The sequence below is a fragment of the Papilio xuthus genome, unplaced genomic scaffold, assembly GCF_000836235.2.
Source record: "Papilio xuthus unplaced genomic scaffold, Pxut_1.1 DF829660.1, whole genome shotgun sequence".
Lineage (NCBI taxonomy): Eukaryota > Metazoa > Arthropoda > Insecta > Lepidoptera > Papilionidae > Papilio > Papilio xuthus.
The window spans coordinates 1,880,016-1,901,302 of NW_013528989.1; the positions used below are offsets into that span (position 1 = coordinate 1,880,016).

Genomic DNA, 21,287 nt, shown 5'->3' on the forward strand with positions numbered 1-21,287 from the left:
TTAGAATTGTCAAAATTAATAAATAATTATAGATTGACAAAGTTATTTCACCCAGTGAAGTCAATTTAAATTTTTAAACCTCACTAACGCCCTCATGCAATGTCAAAAAGTATTACATGATACTCTAGCTGTCTTGTCATAATTTTTTACAGGTTTTCTGAGGACTAACAGCGGTAGCAAAGCCTTTCACCGGGCCAATTAAGCTTATAATACTATTCCTATGTCTCAACTACAATGATACTTGAATTTCCAGTTAATGTCATCCTTCACATTCTTTTAGACAAAACAGAGACTAATATATATTAATTCACTTATTACAGCAGTCAAAACCAACAACGTAACAAGCACGTTGCATGTTTTTTAGTTACTGTCAAATAGCGGTCGCCCGCGACTCCGCGCGGAACTAATTAATAGCCTACACGTTCTTCTAGACTATGTTCAACGTGTATGAAAAATTTCATCGAAATCCGTTCAGCCATTCTGAAGATAACTTCCAACAAACATCCATCAAATTAGTAAGATTCCAAAGATTTTATATATCGATTGGGAAGACAAGATCATTACTTAAAGTGTTTCAAATATTAATTTTATTAAAATGTTTCTAGTATGTATAAAATCGCACAAGTCATTTCATATTTATAACTCTGTAGTTAAACGCTGCGACTTGTTAGAAAAATCCCTACCACAAGCCAAATCTACCTTACTGAAGTGGCTGCTAACTTTAAATTATAATGATACTGAGAATCTTTTGAAGATACAATCCTAGAGCCTGTAACATATTTATCTCTTATCAATTTATATATCCGTACATACACATTTATAATATATATTTAACTTAAGTTTTTCTTCTTTTCATTAACTTAAATTTTGTTTTTTATTATATGTATACCGGAGTAACTGAATTGTTAAATGCTAAAGTGTCGTGAGTGTGGGTTTTGTAATTTTGTGGACTGAATATTATATAGCTATCTGAATATCGGTGCCCACGATACAGGCATTGCCTAGTGTGGGCATCACTAGATTATCCAAATTAACCATAAATGGTAACTTAGGTCTAATTTAATTTCTTAGTTATGTGCAATTTTATTATGTTAGTTATTGTTTCTTGGTTTAATCGGTATTACCTATAATAAAAACTTTTCTTTCTTTCTTCTTCTTCTTCAATATTTAGGTACATTTCTATTGTAGATACAGCAACAAACAAGACAATTAAAGTGATGTAATTAACAATGTTGGCAGCACTCGGTAGATTTCAATTTCGATATGGCAACATTGGCAAGCAAATTGTCGCCCGTTCGGATACTTGTAGCATTAGACGAGTCGTGTAATCGTGCTCAAGAAAATTGTACTAGGTTAGGACAAATATATTTTTTAATATTCATTTTTACTTAAAATTCAATGAAATGTTTTTAGTTACTTATAAGATTATTAGTTTTTTATATCAAGTTTAAATAAACTACGATTAGACGTACTTATTAGTGTTTTTTTTTTACAATCAACAATTTATTCTTATGTTTTAACTATATATAAGAATGTTTCAATGGATGGATAGGAGTTGTTTAAGGTATCTCCATAACCGCTGTATGGATATTACTGAAATTTGTCATATATGTAGAACATAGTCTGGAAGAACACATAGGTTACTAATTATGCCTTTTTTAATTCCGCAGGGATAGAGTCGCGGGCGACAGCTAGTGCTAATACAGTCCTCAATTTTCTGAATATACATTTGCTTTTCTAACCTCCAAAACAAATCTAACGAACTTCGAAGAATTCTTACCTATTTTGATGACAAGAAACTAACAATCCAAAAAAAATCATCCCAAACCGTCTCTGCATTTGGAAGCTTGCCAACACTTTGTCCCGACGCCATATTACCTACGACGAATTAACTCTTAAAAGTATGAAAATCTACAAAGCATTTACGAAGAAATAAGTTATTTGGCATTTTATATTGTTGACAATGGACAAAGGCTAAAGCAACATATTATAGTTTGTATATTCTAAACAGAGCGTCGGTGGCTCAGGGATTAACTAGCACTTGACTTGCAATCTGCACGGGTTCGAATGCACCAATGTGTTTTTCGATTTCCGATTTACATATGTACATTTATCCTATGTTCTTATGGTGAAGGAAAACATCGTGATGCTGCACATATCTGAGAAGAAATTCAAAGAAGTCAACCTATATCTATATATCTATAGAGCTTCATAGTTTATCAAGTCCATAGTTACTGTTGTAAACGGGCAAAGTTAGATGTTATTGTTTTTGTTTTTATCGCAGTGAGTTGTTTTCGTGTTCGCATTTTCGCAAAACAAATAACTAGAGGGAAATATATTATTTTAGTTTTGAATGCGTCATACAGAGTCTAATTTTATTATTACACTAGCTGTTTGACAAAGTGTAGCATATATACTAGGTGATTTGCTCATGGGAATAAGGTCTCTGTACGGTGGACGGCCCTCTTGAGTTACTTTGAAGGTCCCGGGGCCCGCCTAGACACTCTTAAGGATGCCTATGGGGTTTTAGTTAGTAGAAATCTAACCGTTTCTTACCAAAAGGCAAGGTATAGTTATATATAAGCAGTTAACTCATAGCCTTTCCTTTTAAAATAGCGAGTAAGCGTTACTAGTTGTTAAATACGGTAGCGTCATTTAACAACTAGTAACGCTTACTCGTTTTCACTCAACTTTCATAAACTAAAAACTTTGCTAGTAACAGATAAAAATCCGACAACAAAACTTTACATTCAAAGTTCGAACAAGATTTTATTTTATTTTTCTTAAAACTCTTTAAAGGCATCAGATAGCTAGTAGCAAAAGCTATTAAAAATTGTTTTAAATATCTATAAAGAGGTTTTATACTTCTTTTATCGTAGCTTAAATCTGCTGGGTTTTATAATAGTCTTGTTTTCGGTCAAAATGATACAAAACGTTTTAAAAGACAAGAGTCGCAGAGTTATCTTTTTTTATAAACAATAAATTAATAATCTTGCATGAAAAGAAATAAATAATTTCTTTGTATTATATTCTTTAATTCGCAAGACAATATTCCGATTTTAAATGTTGGCAAGATGTGTAATGCTTGCATTATGCAATGAGTCGCGCGTTCGGATATTTGTCATAGCATTGAAAAATGAGCGCATAATGTCCTAAGCATGTGAGTAATGTAAAATATGTTGCCAGCTTTGGCCGTCATGCGTGAAATAATGCGAAATATTACTTAATGTATGTTATTGATTTCTTATTGTAAATATATTAATTGTTATCGCCCTATTTTAACAGTTTTTTTTATATTTAATGTAAATATTTTCACGCGTTTTTAATTTTGTGTATATCTTTGTAAGTATGAAAATTTCGCTGTGACTTTCTGTAAACGACCTATTTTGACGAGAAGGCTTTAATTCGATTAGTAATGATTCCCTAAGTAGTCAAAAACTTAGGGGAAGATATCGCGCTTGTTCGAAAGAAAATTTGTATTGGAACACGTTGCCGGAGTGAAGAGGCTACCAAGCTAGCGCGTATCATCTTTCGACCACATCACTTAACAGGAGGCGGGATCGTGGTCAAGCGCTAACTTAATCAAAATAAAAAGGAATAGTGGTACTGTGTTTAGGATATACACATATATATATAATAGCAATTGCTATTAGCTAGTATCGCTAAAACTCGAGAACGGCTGAACGGATTTATCTTATCTTGGTCTTGAAATGTTCGTAGATGTCTAGGGAAGGTTTAAAAGGTGTGAAAAACTCCAATAGTTACCGGAGAAACCCTTTAGGAACCATTTTTTATTCCCGCGCGGACGGATTCGCGGACGACAGCTTGTTTAATTAATAAATACGTATATTTAGTATAAAATTGTGGTCGTACTCACTCTAAAGCTGATTGCCCCGCTGCAGTTAACATCGAACGCTTTGAAGACATAATGCGCGTACAGTGCTGAATCTTAAATTAACAAATAATTTAACGTCAATTAAATTGTCATTAAGTTATTCATTCATGACTAATGTTTCAAATATCTACTATTTTATGAATATTTGTATTCTATCTTAATCACCCATGGGTTTTTTAACGTCTAGGATAGGTATAGCATGATAGTACTTACTTCCATGTGGAAAGAATTTGGCATAAATATCTTTAAATGATTCTTCGTGGACCACACCTTCTGGACACTCCTGAAACAGAACATAATAGCACATTATTGTCCATTGGAAATTTTCGCAAACGTAATTGAAAAAAAGAAAATTGAATAACAGAGAAAAAGAGAAGAAGAAGGGGAAGAAAACTAAGATATTATTGGCTTACTTTATAATATTACTTTATAAAATTAAGTATATAACTTAAAAATATATAACTATTTAGCAATTGAAAAATATAATAACTTAAAAATATATACATAAACTTATTATTGAATTACTTAACTCTATATTAATTATTAAGTGACTAATTAAATTAAAATTAATCTACCAAAATAATACTATAAACTATAAACTAAAACTAAACCAAACTAAATAATATAAAAAATCGATCCCAAATCGCTGCGACCGCAGGTTTGGTTTAGTTTTAGTTTATAGTATTGCTTTATAATATTATAAATGCCAATATTTAGATAAATAAAAGGATGGATGGATGGATGGATGGATGGATGAATGGATGTTTGAAGGTATCTCTAGAACAGCTGAACAGATCTTGATGAAATTTATCATACATATAGAACATAATCTGGAAGAACAAATAGGCTACTTTATGTTTTTTTTTAATTCCGCGTGGACAGAATCTCGGGCGACAACTAGTTTGTAATAAATATATCGCTTGTAGGTAAGACAAAACATGGCGTTTCCCGCGCAACCTTAACCTATGGCGCTAAAATGTGACGTCCCAATTATCGCACGAATGTTTCTGAACGACTACTAAAGTTTTTAGTCTAGTAAAAAAAAGAAAATAAACAAGTATAGTGAAGTAACTGATATTTAATTACATTATTTATTAGTTTCGTAAATTTCCTATAATTATCGGACAGTTTGCACCAATTATAGTAAACGTAACGTCATTTCTCGGAGGGACTGTACTGTAGTATTTTGACTAGTCTATCCTTTTCTACTCTAGAAGCACCTTTACAAGAACTGTGTTGGAATGGTAATATTTCTTTTTTTTAATAAAAGGGGCAAACGAGCGTCGGGAACACCGAGATGATCAACGACATCCATGAACATCAACACCAGAGGAACTGCAGATGTGTTGCCGGCCTTTAAGGAAATGGTTTGCTCCCTTCTTGAATGTCCCCAAGTGGTATTGGTTTGGAAGTACCGAGGACAGACCGTATTGGCATTCATTCCTATGTTTATATACATATTTTTCGGCAGCACTAAAACGTATTCGATACGTGAAGACACTGTTTATCCAATTACCTATCTGTCTTATATATTAGTTGTTTTGAATTCATAATAATTTTAAGTGAAGATCGTTATATTTATTATAAATAAAAGTAGTACTAAAATCAAAGTACAGTCAGCGTCATATAGATCGTAACAAACAAGATATGATATAAAAATTTCTATGTTGTGAATAATTTCATTGGTTGAGATAAAACAATTTGTTTGTAGTGTTAGCCAAAAAATAAAAGACGTTTTAGGTATAGAGTCGTACCAATATAATTTAAAAACGTTTCCAAAATTTTAAGAGAAGAGGGTTTCAATTTTCCTTATAAAGCGGCACGAAGAAGAAGAAGTTTGTTCGTTTGGCTAATACAAACCAATAGAGTTCAATTTTGTCAAATGTTACGATATTTTGCACACCTTGACTGCTTCGTTACTTATGACGCTGTGGCTTAGCAGCCATATATTATGGCACACGATATTTATGGGCACCTTGCATGTACTCATATATTTGACGCTGTGTATGTACCGATGTATTTGAGCAGGGTGAATGTATCTATTAATTTGAGGACTTTTGTTGTACCGATATAATTGATTACTTTTGGTGTACCTATATATTTGCATATCTTGTCTGTTACGATCTATATGACGCTGACTGTACAATAGTAATGGTAATAAACAGAATAAAATGCGCATTTCCAAAACAAAGCAGTAACGCCACGACAGATCGCGTGCGGCGAGTGTCAGGGAAGCGGCCTTGTAGGCCAGGGTTGCCAGTGTTAACGTCAAAATTTGCATGGATTAGAGATAATCAGGCATTAATTTACGTTTGCTGCAGTATTTTCATTTATATGTTATTTTTAAAAATACATACATCTTACTAATATTATAAATGCGAATGTTTAGATGGATGGATGATTTGAAGGTATCTCCAGGACGGCTGAATCGATCTTGATGAAATTAGGCATACAAATAGAACATATTTGTTGCTTATTACGGTTCGGTTCTTTTAATTCCGCACAGACGGAGTCGCCAGCAACAGCTAGTTTAACATAAGTATTTTTTTATTGTAGCTTTTAATGTCGGATAAATTATAATACATAAAGAAGAAATTTATAAGTGACAAATTACGTACATAAATATTATTTCTCTTAATTATGTTGTATAGAAGATTTAATGATATACGATTTTTTTTTTCTAGCAACCCTGTTCAAAATTGAAAATAGGCCGAAATGGCGCGAAAACTTTATAGCTATAATTTAAATTGAGGTTAACTCAAATTAGTTTTTTGATGTCCGATAAAAGATAACATGAGTAATTTACGATTCGCTTATCGTATTTTAATTGCGAATAGGTTATTTTGGAGGTTATGTTTGTTGAACATGAAATGCGCATTAAAATATATTAAAATTAAAATAATTTTACTGTTTGTGTCAGAGATTAAATCAAAAACAAAGATTTAAAAAATTAAACTAATTTACTGAAGTTCGGTAAAAGCGATCGATATTGTAATTTTTATGGAATTTACCGCCATTTAATATTAAATCAGATGTTAGTCTACATTGTTCTTGCAAGCGAGAAGAAATTCTTTACAGTCATTTTTAAACGTCGCCATTATGTCAGAGTATGTCCGTAGAATTCTACGAAGGCGTTATGAGTGACAATTAAGTTCTTGCATTTTGAGGTTATGTCTTTGTACTGTATACGCGGCACAAAACATTACAAAAATGTTAGTATTCACGCTTTTAATTCATAAGTCTATGTGTTAAATATTGTACAGTCCATTCAACTTTTATTAGGCGACCACATATATATATAAAAGAAGAAGTCGTGTTAGTTACACTATTTATAACTCAAGAACGGCTTTACCGATATGCGTGAAAATTGTTGAGGAGGTAGCTTAGAGCCAGGAGACGGACATAGGATACTATTTATTCATTTTTTTAATTTAAGCCTTGACGAGCTGCTTTTTATTTAACTTACTAATATTATAAATGCGAATGTTTAAATGGATGGGTGGGCTACACTAATTAAGTTTTTTATATATCCACGCGGACGTAGTCGCCGGCGACAGCTAGTAGTAGATAATAATAAATTTCAGTTACGATTTAAGTAGATTCAAAATAAATATTGCACGTTACAACATTAACCTGAACGCAAATAAACTTTACATAACGCATTTATTTTCAAAGATGGCCGACATACAGCTGTCATTTTGACATGAGGCGCGCGCTTAGAGTTATTTCGGCGGGAACGGTCGTCGACTCGTTCACCTACTGACCTTTTCATTGTGAATTATTTCACACCTCGATTAAATATAGGCCATTGTTCAAAGGATTACTTTATTCGAATATAGTTTTAAGGTCTACCACAAACAAGTCGTTATTTTTTTAAATCAATGGGTAACTTACGTAACTTTAAATTCTACTATGCCGTCTTAATCATCACGATTTTAAATATGCCAAAAATAAAACAATACGAATAAAACACACCTGTAAAAACTTAATCCTGAAGTCCTTTACTGGGGAAATAGGGCGCGGTTAACCTACCGCCCAGGGCGCTGGACATAACTCTATTAATCCCCCTTAAGTCATAGTAAAAAAAAGACGTCTATAGAACTAAAATGGGCGATACTAATCACACTAAAGGAATTTTAGGTTATAAATCTATACAATCGATCTTTTTATAACACCAAAACAATTTTTGTACATAACATAACCTAAAAACAATCTACATATATTCGCGCCATCTTACATTAACGATCGTAAATCGCGCCATTCCTTCTGCATTCATAAAAACGTCGCTCGGAATCTCGCTTAGACATTCACAAAGGTATGCGATACATCTACATAACTACATGTTCCCGCAGGGAAATACAACGCGCTTTGAAATGGAAAATGAAGGTAAATTTCTTGACAAGTGTTGGATAGAAGTGTTACAGCTATTTTTATTTCTAAACTAGCTGTCCGAGACTCCGTCCGCGCGGAATTAAAGAACTTAATTAATAGCCTATGTGCTCTTACAGACTATGTTCTACATTTATGCCAAATTTCATCGAGATTCGTTTAACCGTTCTACAGATACTTTCAAACAAACATCCATCTATCCATCCAAACATTCACATTTATAACACTATTTATAACTCAAGAACGGCTTTACCGATATGACTGAAAATTGTCGAGGAGGTAACTTAGAGCCAGGAGACGGACATAGGATACAATTTTTTTTTCGAATTTATGCCTTGAAGAGCTGCTTTTTATTTAACTTATCTATATATTAAGTTTTCTTATATATCCACGCGGACGGAGTCGCGGTCAACAGCTAGTTTATAATATTAGTAAGATAGTTATGGTAGAGTACACATCTGCTTTAGCTTCTGCACAACCAAACGCGTTATACGACGACCACACAAGGCAGGCGTCAAATGGAAATAATTCCGCGTTTGTGTACAGTGTTTGACAGACGTCAAATTCTATTCCTCCTTTCCTAACTTTTTAATAAGGAATGCAAAGGAAATTGTCTGTGATAGAGAAAGTGACGATTATGAAGTGGAAATATCTTCCTTCTATTCATCCCCCGTTCATTAAAGGTCGGTGTATCTATAAGTTTCTAACTTATTACTTCTTGTTTGTTATGTGCCGTTTGTTCGTTTGTCACAAGATTGTAAAGAAAAAATGAACCTGTATTCCATACTCTTCATCAGTCGTTATATTTCAGTAACGTCTGCAATTCATCCATACTTTTGTAACCTAACCTAACCATAAATGGACTGGCTTTAAGACGTGGTAATTTGTGCCTATTTGATTTTTGCCATATTGGCGATGATGGTAGCTACCACACACACAGCTGTGGTGACAATTTTACTGATAAACTGCCTAACATCAAGCAATTCCTTCCAAGCAAACGCACATTTATAGTCATCAAGTCATTAATAAAAAAAAATAATTTAAATATTAAAATAAAATGTATAATTTAATTAGAACGCTATAAGTATATCACTTGGACCACACCCGATCACACCTCTAGGCTGTAACAAGTGCCGACTAACACTTCAACTTTCTATGAAGCTGATTTTATCCACTTCTTAGTTACCCCAGCTAAATAAAATTGCTTGTAAAAGGGGTAAAAAATATTTCACAACCCTAAGAAAAATAAATTATTTCTAGCTTTAAAAGCTAGAAAGGATTTTCTCTTAAACTAAAAGAATTAAAAATTGTTAGAACTAAATAAGTACTTAATTTGGAATAAATTAACGTGAAGAGGAGTTTTTTGAAGACAGTTTTATATCTTGCATTAGTACAAAACCCCTGAGTAAGACACTGCTCTCTTAAAATGGATAGGTTTGGAAATGATAGCCTTTCTTTCGTCCCGATTACAACGCTGTTGATGTGACGTGACACTTCTACATAGACTTTCTATCTACATCTATCATCAGCGACAAAATGGCGAAATTCAAATAGGCACATAATACTATGTCTTATAACCTGTCCATTTATAGATGTCAGTGGAATCAGCATTTTTTTACGTCGAATGAAAACAGCCAGGAATAAACATAACCTCAAAAGTTGTTTTTAAAATGAAAGCTTATATCTTTATAACGCGTTTGTGTGCGCAAATAACAAGATTACCAGTTAATTGGTTAAGATTTAGAAGTTGTAAGGTTTCCGAACGTCATACTTCGATTTACATATTTACTCGATAGCTACGCAACGGTTGAACACATCTTATTGAATGGGTACAGATATAGAACATAGTTATCGACAGTAACTACGTCCACACGGAGTTAAAAAAATCTAACAAGTAGCCTATGTGTACTTCCAGACTCTTTTATATATCTGTAGCAAATTTAACAGTGGTAGAGCCCTCTTTAACATTTTCGCACAAATTGTCCCGCCCGGTGAAATACCACGACCACACAGAAGACAGAAAGCAGTTCCGCGTACAGTCTGATGAGTGTGCGTCCCGGAGGCCTAATTTAGTCCTCTTTCCCTTCCCACACTTTTTCTTATAAGGAAAGGACAAGACGTGGAAGTGAACTTTCCGGATGAGAGGGTGCATGGAATATGTCATATTTCACACAATCCATTTCTTCATAGGCTCACTACCGGTGTGCCACTCCACACATAACATTCTCCTTGCCACATGTAAGTCTTTCCATCCTTGTGTTGCTTTAGTATATTAATTTTAATTAAATCTTTATTACAGTTAATTTCTTAATGCCTGTATAAAACGTTGGAACAGTTTGTGCCGGAAACTGCGTCACTTCTCGACACTTGTTACGCTAGGCCTCATGGAGCCCTGGTGAGCGATGTATTTGGTACAAAATATAAATGAAAAGCGAGCACTGACTGACCTCTATTAATTGATAGGGAGTAAATCCGAAAATGTGGCAGTGTATTGACGAAACACTAGCCTTACTAAAATGTGGACGTTTATGTCCCTTCACTATTCAATCTGACACTTGACATTGTAACGAAAGCACGTCATTCGCGCCAAATGATTCTAATTAATAATGTCTAAAATAATAGACAGGGTGTAAGACGTAGTATTTTGTGCCCATTTGATTTTCACCATTTTGGCGCTCATGGTAGCGGGGATAACTAAGAATAAAGATAGAATTACTGTCAGCTCACATCAATAGACGCGTTTGTATCGGAACACAACAAAAACTGTCTTTCCAAGCAATTGCATAATCAATTAATACAACCAATGTAGAGCGTGGCATATATAATTGTGGTGAGCATAATTGGTGTAACGCTGCGTTCGTACCGAGCAACTGTCTGGATAAGTTATTTTACAAAAACAATTTGAATTGTCTTTGAAAAAAGAGCCTCAATAGAAATTAAATTTCTGTCATCATCAACCTGCCCTTATCCCTATCGAGGGTCGGCACAGTATGTACTACTCCTCCATACATCTCTATCAGCCGTCATATCCAAGTCTACCCCCTTCTTACGCATATCCTCTTTCACACAGTCATTCCATACTTTTTTTTGTCTTCCCCTACCCTTGTAGCCATCCATATTCAATCTCATTACTTTTTTGCTTATATTAAATTATTATAAAATTAAAATTCTGTCCCCGTCATAAATAATATCACTGGAAAATAAACTAAGTTAGCTTTAAAGATTCAATAAATTTTTGTACATATTTTCAATCATGGTCGATTAGCCTACCTCGTCCCGACAATCTAAAAAGCGTAAAATCTAGACTGTTTAATTTTCAGTTTTGTTATATTTATAAATGAAAATATAAAATCGCTAATCGCTTATAAATTGTACCACACTCATCATTTCTGAGTGGCACTCGTCGTCAGTGCCAGCTCCGATGTCAAACGACCGCTTACGTCGCTACACGAACGCCATCTAGCGATTACAGTTTTGAACATTACTAACCAGATTTCCAAAATTAAAAAGGTTAAGCCATTTCTTGGTTCGCGAAAATCTTACCCCATTTTCTATAATTAATTTAGTTATCGCCCGCGAATCCGTCCGCGCGGGATTAAAGAAACACAATTAGTAGTCTATGTGTTCTAGCAGTCCTTGGTGCCGACAGATACGGAATCTTTTTACACGTTTTTTAATCATAATTTTTATATTTTTGTATTTGGAACTTAATATATTTTTCTTCCTTTTTCTTTGTTTTTTATATCAGTTCTAAATATATCCTCTAACAGTGCGTGCCTCTTCTTTTTCATAATTTAATTTTGTCTTTTTATTTTATAATATAATATTCCAAAATTTATCTTAATTAAACCGCTTTTTCCATCCTCATATTTTCCTTCGTCTTTATTTTCTACATCTGTGCCAAATTTCAGTGAGAACCATTCAGCTCTGGAGATACATTCTAACATCCATCCATCCTTTCTTTTACGTAACTTAAATAGTGACGCATATAAGCGATTAAAAGAAATTTTCCTTTTAAATCATTTCAAGGTGAGCACACTATCTGTAAAATTACGAAGCCAACGTCGACGCCAAGGCAACAGGAAATGCAGCAAATCTAGGTCTCCCTAACGCCGGCGAGGCCTCAAATATTCATGCATATTCTAGATTTTTGCACCATGTTAGGTATACTTAAGACATTTCGAATGAGTTAAGTTTAAAGTCGAATATAAAATATCCAATTTCGTCAGCTTGCCAAGTGGCTGAATGGTATAAACTTTTGCCTTGTTTTTAAAAATGTCATTAAACTTTTGACATTACAGATTAAAAATAAAAAAATAAAAATTTGACATATGTCACTTACCGTCTTAAAACCTCTATACATAACTCTGATTTCTTGTTTTGAGAATTTTGTCTGTCTGCATAACTCTTCCAATGCAACTGGAATCGGTTTCGGCGTTCTGCTAGGTTCTAATTCGTACGCATGTTCTTCAACTGGTGATTCCGGAGGAGTGGCCATCTTCACTAAATATTTTTAACAACAACACTATTAATCACAACATACTGACAACACTATATCTAATTTATCACTGACGTTTATTTTTAATCTATGTTAATATTTTGGCGAGCTGGATTAACTCTTCAATTTGACAGTTCGAGGCCATAGATTGGCGGGAGATTATTTAATTTGTATTATTTGAGTTTTATGGATGGCTAAAAGGCAGGAATCCGAATCTGAAACAAGATAAAAAAATGTTTAAATCAATGTTCAAGTATTTAAAGAGCTGTAAAGAAAAAAATAGGACTTCAAGAGCTTGGGCTGGCTTATGTCTTAGGTGTCGTAACGTTTATTGATTCAATTTCAATTCAAATGTACATATTTTAAGATTGGTAATGCTGGGTCTGAAATTAGTAAAAATAGGACAGAATATAAAAAAAATATATATATATAAATATAAAGCAATAAACTAACTAATATTATAAATGCGAAAGTTTATATAGATGGATGTTAGAAGGTATCTCCAGAATAGCTACAAGCATTTTAGTGATATTTGTCATAGATATAGAACATAGTCTGGAAGAACACATAGGCTACTAATTAAGTTTTTTTTTAATTTCGCGTGGACGTTGTCGCGGGCGACAGCTGGTTTGTATTACATTGCTAAGATGATTATATATTATTTTTTTAATTTTCACGACGGAGCTATAGACCACATAATAAAGATAATATTGGACAAATCTAATAGTAATATTTTGCAAGCGGAACAACCAAATGATATTTCTAGTAATTTTTTTTTCAAAAAAAAAAACAGGAAAATATTTTCATCCATCAAATCGTAGACATAATACAAACCTATGTAAACTAATTCAATTGAAGCGTCAAATCGCGCGGGATTTGGCCGGCCGCCATCTTTGCGCAGGTTTGGCGCCAAACGATCCCGCCACGGTAACGCCCGGTGATAATTTTGGCATTTGACACATCGTTAAAATTTTTACACCATCTTTAAATATTTTACAAGATATGTGGTTTACATATTAAGACAAATTAGATTTAAAAATGAATAACTTAAAGCGTAAATGTTAAAACTGTAAAGTAAATTCATTTCATACAATGTTTACTTAACGTAACCTACAGAGGTATGCCGAGATGACAGATGTCAAAGTCATACATCCACATATGCTCGTCGATTTTGGGTTAAGTTTATAAAAAAAACTAATATTATGGATGTTCTTAAAATCTAGAAATAGAAAATAATTTAGATTCCTTTGATTTCGTTTCAATGTTTTAAATTTTCCCAAATATGTTTGTGGTATGGAACTTTAATTTTATTCAAGATGTCCTCTCGTATATATAACAATATTATAGTTTCTGTCTATCCAAGCATTTTATAACAATCACTTGACATTTTTCATCCCTTCAAGATAATAAGAAAACCTCTTGATATAACCTTACTTAAGATATGCCTATTTTTGATATTTATGAAATAAAAATATAATATTTAAGGTTATTCGGCTTTTTACATCGCACGTTTTTGTTCAAAATAGTTTGTAATCTTATGAAGACAATTAAACAAAGTCTGGCTGAAAATAAAAATTTAAAAAAACAATCTGTCAGAAAAATAATTGAAACATTTTAAAAACAAAAGCTACAATTTGTTTATCCAATGTTTACTCAAACTGTGATTTATGTGGGAAAGAAAAGATGTTACAGTGTTATGTTTTACAGTGGTAGAGCGAGCTTTAACATCTTCGCACGTATTGTCCCGTCTCGCGCGGTGAAATACCACGACCACGGAGAAGACAGGCGTCAAGTGGAAGCTATTCCAACTACAGTCTGATGAGTGTGCGTCCCGGAGGACTAATTAAGTCCTCTTTCCCTTCCCACCCTTTTTCTTACAAGGAAAGGAAAAGAAGTCGATTAAAGGTAAGCAACGCATATGCGTATGTCTATGGGCAACGGTCACTTCCCTATTTCAGCGATTTCAGGTGGCCGCTCGCTCGTTTGCCACCTTATGATATTAAAAAAAACCTGTATTTTTTACCTAAAGACAATTTTTTAATAAAATAAAAATCCAGAACATTCAAACCTGCCAGTGACTTATGAAAAGAAATAAAAATGTCGCCATTCTATTACTTATTTTATTGGCTATCCACAACCAAATATAACAAATATTGAAAACGCTCTCCCAAATCCTATGACCTAGATTTCAGCTACATATACATGCAAATGTCGGACCATTTCTATGCAAAACTAACAGACAGAACTATGCTCCGACGCCTCGTTTTATTGTCCAACAGAGTATATAGCATTGTTGTCTACATGGCCATGCACATTTTGGTCAGCCAATAAACATGACGAATAATCTTTATTGCTAAAGATAATTTTTATATCATAAACAAAAGTGGCCACCTGAAATAGCGACGCGACCGTTGCCCATACTGAATTGCAGATACGTTGCCTTTAATCTACAGAGAATGCACATAAAGAGAGTATTTTCCCTTCCTATGCATCCTCTCATCACATGAGAAAAAGGGTGGGAAGGGAAAGAGGACTAAATTAGGCCTCCGGGATGTACACTCATCAGACGAAACGCGGAATAGCTTCCACTTGACGCCTGTCTACTGTATGGTCATGGTATTTCACCGAGCCGAGCCAATTCGTGCGAAAATGTTAAAGCGGGCTCTACCACTGTTAAAAACTGGTTACCATCTAATAAGGATTTATTACATTGTACACACGTGTAGGTCAACCGGAAGATTATAAAAAACAACTTCCCTTTAACATGACGCAGAAAAAGGCTTATTAACCATAAACCCTTGTCTAGGGATGTGTATAATACATATATCGATATCCAATCCTACGATTACACAGAAGACAGTCGTGATGTGGAAGCATTTGAACGTTTCACCTGATGAGTTAGCGTGCTTTGGCCTGATTTTAGTACTCTTTCCCTACCCACGTGTTATAAGTCCCGACCCTTCCGATTGTCTTATAAGGAAAAGATGGCAAGAGGAAAATGTATTGGACGGAAGAATTGCAGCATAGGACGAGGAAAGCTGACTGTGTGTTCCTTACGCGGTGGATTAAGGGTAGACAACGCATCTGAAATTGTGGATGTCTACGGGTATTAGTCGCTTAGCTACTTCGGTAAATTCAGATGTCCTCTTGCTCGTTTGACACTGTATAATATACAAAAAAAAGTTGTAGTAATTATTGTATGTACGCTTAATGTATTTATAAACATTTTTTTTAACATTTCACTATGATAAGGACACATCAACATATTTAATTACTATCGATATATTTAAGTATCGGCACATCACTAGTTCGTGCTAATTACCAACGATGTAACGATCGATATTTATCAAGATACAATCCGATGTGACGTGAGGTCACGTTATCGTTAAAAATACGTTTGCACAACACTAGTATATCACGACAAACTTAATTGACCCGATGGATAAAAATGAGACTATAGTAAAATTTAACTGTAGTTAAAGTAAATTTAGCTGCAATGTCTCGTCACCAAATACCTGACAAATATATCAGCCTTTGTCTTTCATCACTGTGTGTCCCGTACAAATTCTAATCATCAAATAGTCCATTTTTAGATTGAACTAGCGATGTGACTTCGTCCGCGTGGAATTCAAAAACTTAATAAGTAGCCTATGTGTTTTTCCAGACTATGTTCTACATGTGTGCCAAATTTCATCAAAATCCGTTGAGGCGTTTCGGAGATACTTTCAAACATACGTCCATCCAACGTCGGTGGCTCAGTAGTCAAGCACTTGACTTGCAATCTGCAGGTCCTGGGTTCGAATCCCGCCATGTACCAATGTGTTTTTCGATTTGCGATTTATATATGTACATTTATCCTTCGTTCTTACGGTGAAGGAAAACATCGTGATGCAACCTGCACATATCTGAGAAGAAATTCAAAGATATGTGTGAAGTCAACCAACCCGCACTTGGCGCAGCGTGGTTGACTATGGCCTAATCACCCTTAACTTAGGGTAAGCTCCGAGCCCCTCGGTGGGGACGTATAGTGAGCTGATGATGATGATACATCCATCCAAACATTCAAAGTTATATTAGTAAGAGTAAGACAATTTGTCGGACCTTTTTTGTCAGCTCTTATCTTGTTTCTGTGTTTAATTGTAAATATTCTCTTTCTATGTGTCCCCTCTCCTGTCGATAAAGGTAGGCAACGCTTGCAAATGTCTATGGGCAACAGTCGCTATTTCGTCAAATTCATTTGGCCGGTTTCCTCATTTGCCTGCTTATAATATAAAAAGAAACAATTCCGCGTTTCGTATAATGACTGTGTCTGTCTGTTATTTTAGTCCGCGTTCCCTTTTTATCTTTACTGATAGGGAAATAATTGAAAGGGTACGTGGATTTAAAGATAATGCATCACTTGCAAATGTCTATGGGCAACGGCCGCCATTTCGGCAAATTAATTTGGCCGCTTTCCTCGTTTGCCACCTTATAATATAAAAAAGTAAATTTTCCATAAACTTATAGAACTTTGAAAACCCAATGTAATCATACATCGTTAGCTAAGTATGCAACAAAATCAATACTTCAATAAATTATTCACAGACAACCGTCAATGGACACCACTTGCTACTTCCCAGTAAAGTTCTTAAAGAAATTTTAAAACATAAATAAATATTTATTCACTTGGCTGGGCCACCTCCTAAACATGGGGGAAGATCGAAAGGCCAAAGCAGCATATCTCGGGACCCCGACTGGCCGCCGACCCATCGATCGGACCTGGTACCGCTGGCAAGACGCCGTAGAGCTAGATCTGCGGGAACTACAAGCGATGGACTGGCAGGAGAAGGCGCAAGACAGGCGACTTTGGCGATCTCTTGTGTCGGAGGCCAAGACCCACTTTGGGTCGATTCGCCAGCGGAATAAGTATTCACTTGAAAACATATATATGTTATAACCAATACTTTACTTTGTTTTACAAAGTAACAAATGTTGTTAAAGAAAAATTTCAAAATAAAAAGTCTAAAGGAAAAATTGAATTTACAAGAATCTCGAATAACAGGAAATTACGGTATTTTACGTAAAATGTTAACACTGTATCTACATACCGTTTATTATTGTAATTTATTTTCTTTAGCCGTAGTAAATCAAGATGGTACGCGTAATGTGCACTAACTCAAGACAAATAAACATTCCCCGCGCAACCTAACCTCAAATAGATGACGTACGTAATATAGTCGATGTTACGAATACAATTGTTTAGTCTGTAAACGTATTGTTTTGACGGTAGCGTCGTTAGCTTTTTTAATCTGTTTTTATAGAGTTTAATTAAGAGTCTATTGTTAAAATGTGTCAATACAAAATAGACGAGAGGAATATTATTTAAGCCGAATAAAATAAAATAAACGTAGGCGTTTCTATGAATTAATTAAAAATAACTCGATCTATATTGTAAGAAACTGTTTGCTACACAAAAAACTTGCAAAAATCCGACACTATCATTGAAGTGGCAGTTTCCGAACGACACTCGCGCAATATTTCGCTGTCACTTTGACAGATGGTCCCAGCGCGCTCGTAATTCTTTTGGCGCCAAAACGACGACCGCGAAACATGTCGTCAAATTGTTTGTGTACAGTTTCAGGTCAGTTTTTTATAGATTAAGCTTAATATTAGATTATTGTTATCGTAAATAATTTTAAAGATAATAAAAATAAAGTACATCTAAAAGATTCATGGCAGTATTTTGAACGATAAGTTAGGATTTTTAACAAGAACTCATTTATTCATCATCAGCTCATACGTCCCCACCGATGGGCTCAGATCCTACCCTAAGTTAAGGATGATTTGGCCATAGTCAACCACGCAACCAAGTGCGGATTAACTTCACATATATCTTTGAATTTCTTCTCAGATATGTGCAGCGTTACGTTTTCCTTCACCGTAAGAACGTCGGATAAAGGTACATATGTAACCGGAAATCGAAAAACACATTGGTATATGGCGGGATTCGAACCCAGGACCTGCAGATTGCAAGTCGAGTGCTTGACCCCTGAACCACCGACACTCTTCATTTATTTATTATTTTTTAATTCTGAATGTAAGAATCGGGGCAACAATAAGGTGGGTTGATTGAATATACATTCTCGTCCGCCTCTGGATAATTTACGTCTACAGAATTGTAAAAGTAAATTTAACACCCCACTTCAATGTTGCTTTATCCTAGCACAAGTTGTTAATCTATTTTACCGACAGATAAAATACATTGTCTATGCTATTTTATAGTTGTTTATGGCTATGTATTCTATCTTCGGTTATAAAGTTAATTTTAGACTGGTTTTTAAATATTTTTTTGCGGAAATAAAGGAGTAAGAAGCCACAGAACGTGCGCATAGATTCATGGATTTAGTAGAAGCGAAAGATGTGTGCCAGGACTGTGCCAGTTAGAAGTGCGTGGTCTTTGCCTACGTAGTAGAACCCTGAAATGAGTTGTGTTATCTGTAAACATCTTTATATATAAAAGAAAGTGGTGTTAGTTACACTATTTATAACTCAGGAACGGCTTTACCGATATGCCTGAAAATTGTGAGGAGGTAGCTTAGAGCCAGGAGACGGATATAGGATACTATTTATTCATTTTTTTAATTCATGCCTTGAAGAGCTGCTTTTTTTTTAACTTACTAATATTATAAATGCGAATGTTTAGATGGATGTGATGTGGATGGATGGATGGTTTGAAGATATCTCTAGAACGACTGAACGGATCTCGATTAAATTTGGCATACATATAGAACATAGTATAAAAGAACACATAGGCTACACTTATTATTATTTTTTTATTCACGAGGACGGAGTCGCTAGTAAATATTAAAGCTAGACAGCTAGTAAATATTAAAAATGGCTACCTACTTATTTGAATATACAATTTGGTCTGTGAGTGAAAAATTATTTTTTTATTCAACATGACATCACTCAAACGCTCTTTCAGTTTTACCTGTATAAAGCTTTTAAAATGTATAAAGGCTCTCAGCTTGCGGCCATTTTGCTTTCAAAAAGCGCGCGACCGCGTGTCCTCCATTTTGTGTAATTGAATTAAAAAAAATTAAAAAAAAAAATAACTGACGCAATTCTGTTACGGAATTACTTTTATGTTTGTGTTATTTTTGAAATGGTTTTTATTATTTTTGTGTTCTTTGTTTCCTTTCTTTATAACATGCTAATAACACTAATGTTAATTTTTCTACTTCTGATGCTATTTTCAGATTTTATTATATTTATTTCATATTTTATCTACTCCTGTCACCCCACGCAGCACATTCCATATTGAAAAACGGAACCTTGCCTAAAGGGACTCTTATATTTTAGTTAATTATTCGTTTTTAATATCTTATACCTTTAAATGAACAATTCTTGTATATATATAATTGGAATCTCGGAATCGGCTCCAACGATTTTCATAAAATTTAGTATATAGGGGGTTTCGGGGGCGACAAATCGATCTAGCTAGGAATCTCATTTTTAGAAAATGTCATTTTATTCGTATTTTATCGATAATCAACTTAAACATAAACTTAAATTTTTCTATCGGTAAGATCGAAAAATATTATTCATATTTCATCATTTTATTAATAATTCCTACTTAAATGTAATTTCCAAAAAAACACAATTTAAAAAAAAATACCGGTCATCCAGGTACTTTTATTTAATATCATGCATTTAAGACTCTTCTATTAAAGACTGACTTCGATATTTTGGTACTTTACAGTTACAATCTTCATTATATAATATGTAAGAAAAAAAATACGTAAATATCTTTGTGCTATTTAATAAGTGTCTATTTTACTAATATTAAAAATGCAAATGTTTGTATGTATAGAAAGATGTTTGATAGATATCACTAGAACTAAACTGATATATAAACACGGCTGTACGCCACCCCGCCCCCTCAAGACGCGCCCTAAAAGCGCAGGCGCGCAATTAGCGACGGGCCGCGTCCGCGAAATAATACCACTACCACTCATCCTGATGAAGGGCCCCCGATGGGCTCGAAACTAGTCGGTGCCGCCACCGGACGTATATACGTGAGTGTTTAGCCGTGTTTATATATCAGTTTAGTGTAATGTCTCACGAAAGTTTGAATAATTTAATCACTAGAACTGTATGGATCTTACTAAAATTTGTCATAGATGTAGAACGTAGTCTGGAACACAGGGTACTATTTTTTTTAAATCCGCGCGGACGGAGTTGCGGTCTACATCTAATTTTAGGTTTTAATATCTATGGTTTTTATATGGGACTTTAACGAGTGCAGATTAAAAAATTCAAATTAGTGTCGATAATACAAGATACAAGAGCGTCAGTGGCTCAGGGGTCAAGCACTCGACTTGCAATGTGCAGGTCCTGGGTTCGAATCCCGCCATGTACAGTCAGCGTCATATAGATCGTAACAGACAAGATATGCAAATATATAGGTACATCAAAAGTAATCAATTATATCGGTACAACAAAAGTCCTCAAAATAATAGATAC

General features: G+C 34.3%; 1 protein-coding gene across 1 annotated transcript in view; it reads right to left on the bottom strand.

The window, feature by feature from the left end:
• LOC106116381 (Kv channel-interacting protein 1) overlaps nucleotides 1–21,287 on the bottom strand; it is a 39,381-nt gene that overhangs the window by 3,187 nt on the left and 14,907 nt on the right. The window contains exons 2-4 of the mRNA XM_013310200.1: nucleotides 12,627–12,997; nucleotides 4,109–4,178; nucleotides 3,878–3,948 (exon numbers count right to left, since the gene is read on the bottom strand). Coding sequence (XP_013165654.1) covers nucleotides 3,878–3,948; nucleotides 4,109–4,178; nucleotides 12,627–12,782 — 297 coding nt within the window. The 5' untranslated portion in view covers nucleotides 12,783–12,997. The remainder of the gene's footprint in view (nucleotides 1–3,877; nucleotides 3,949–4,108; nucleotides 4,179–12,626; nucleotides 12,998–21,287) is intronic.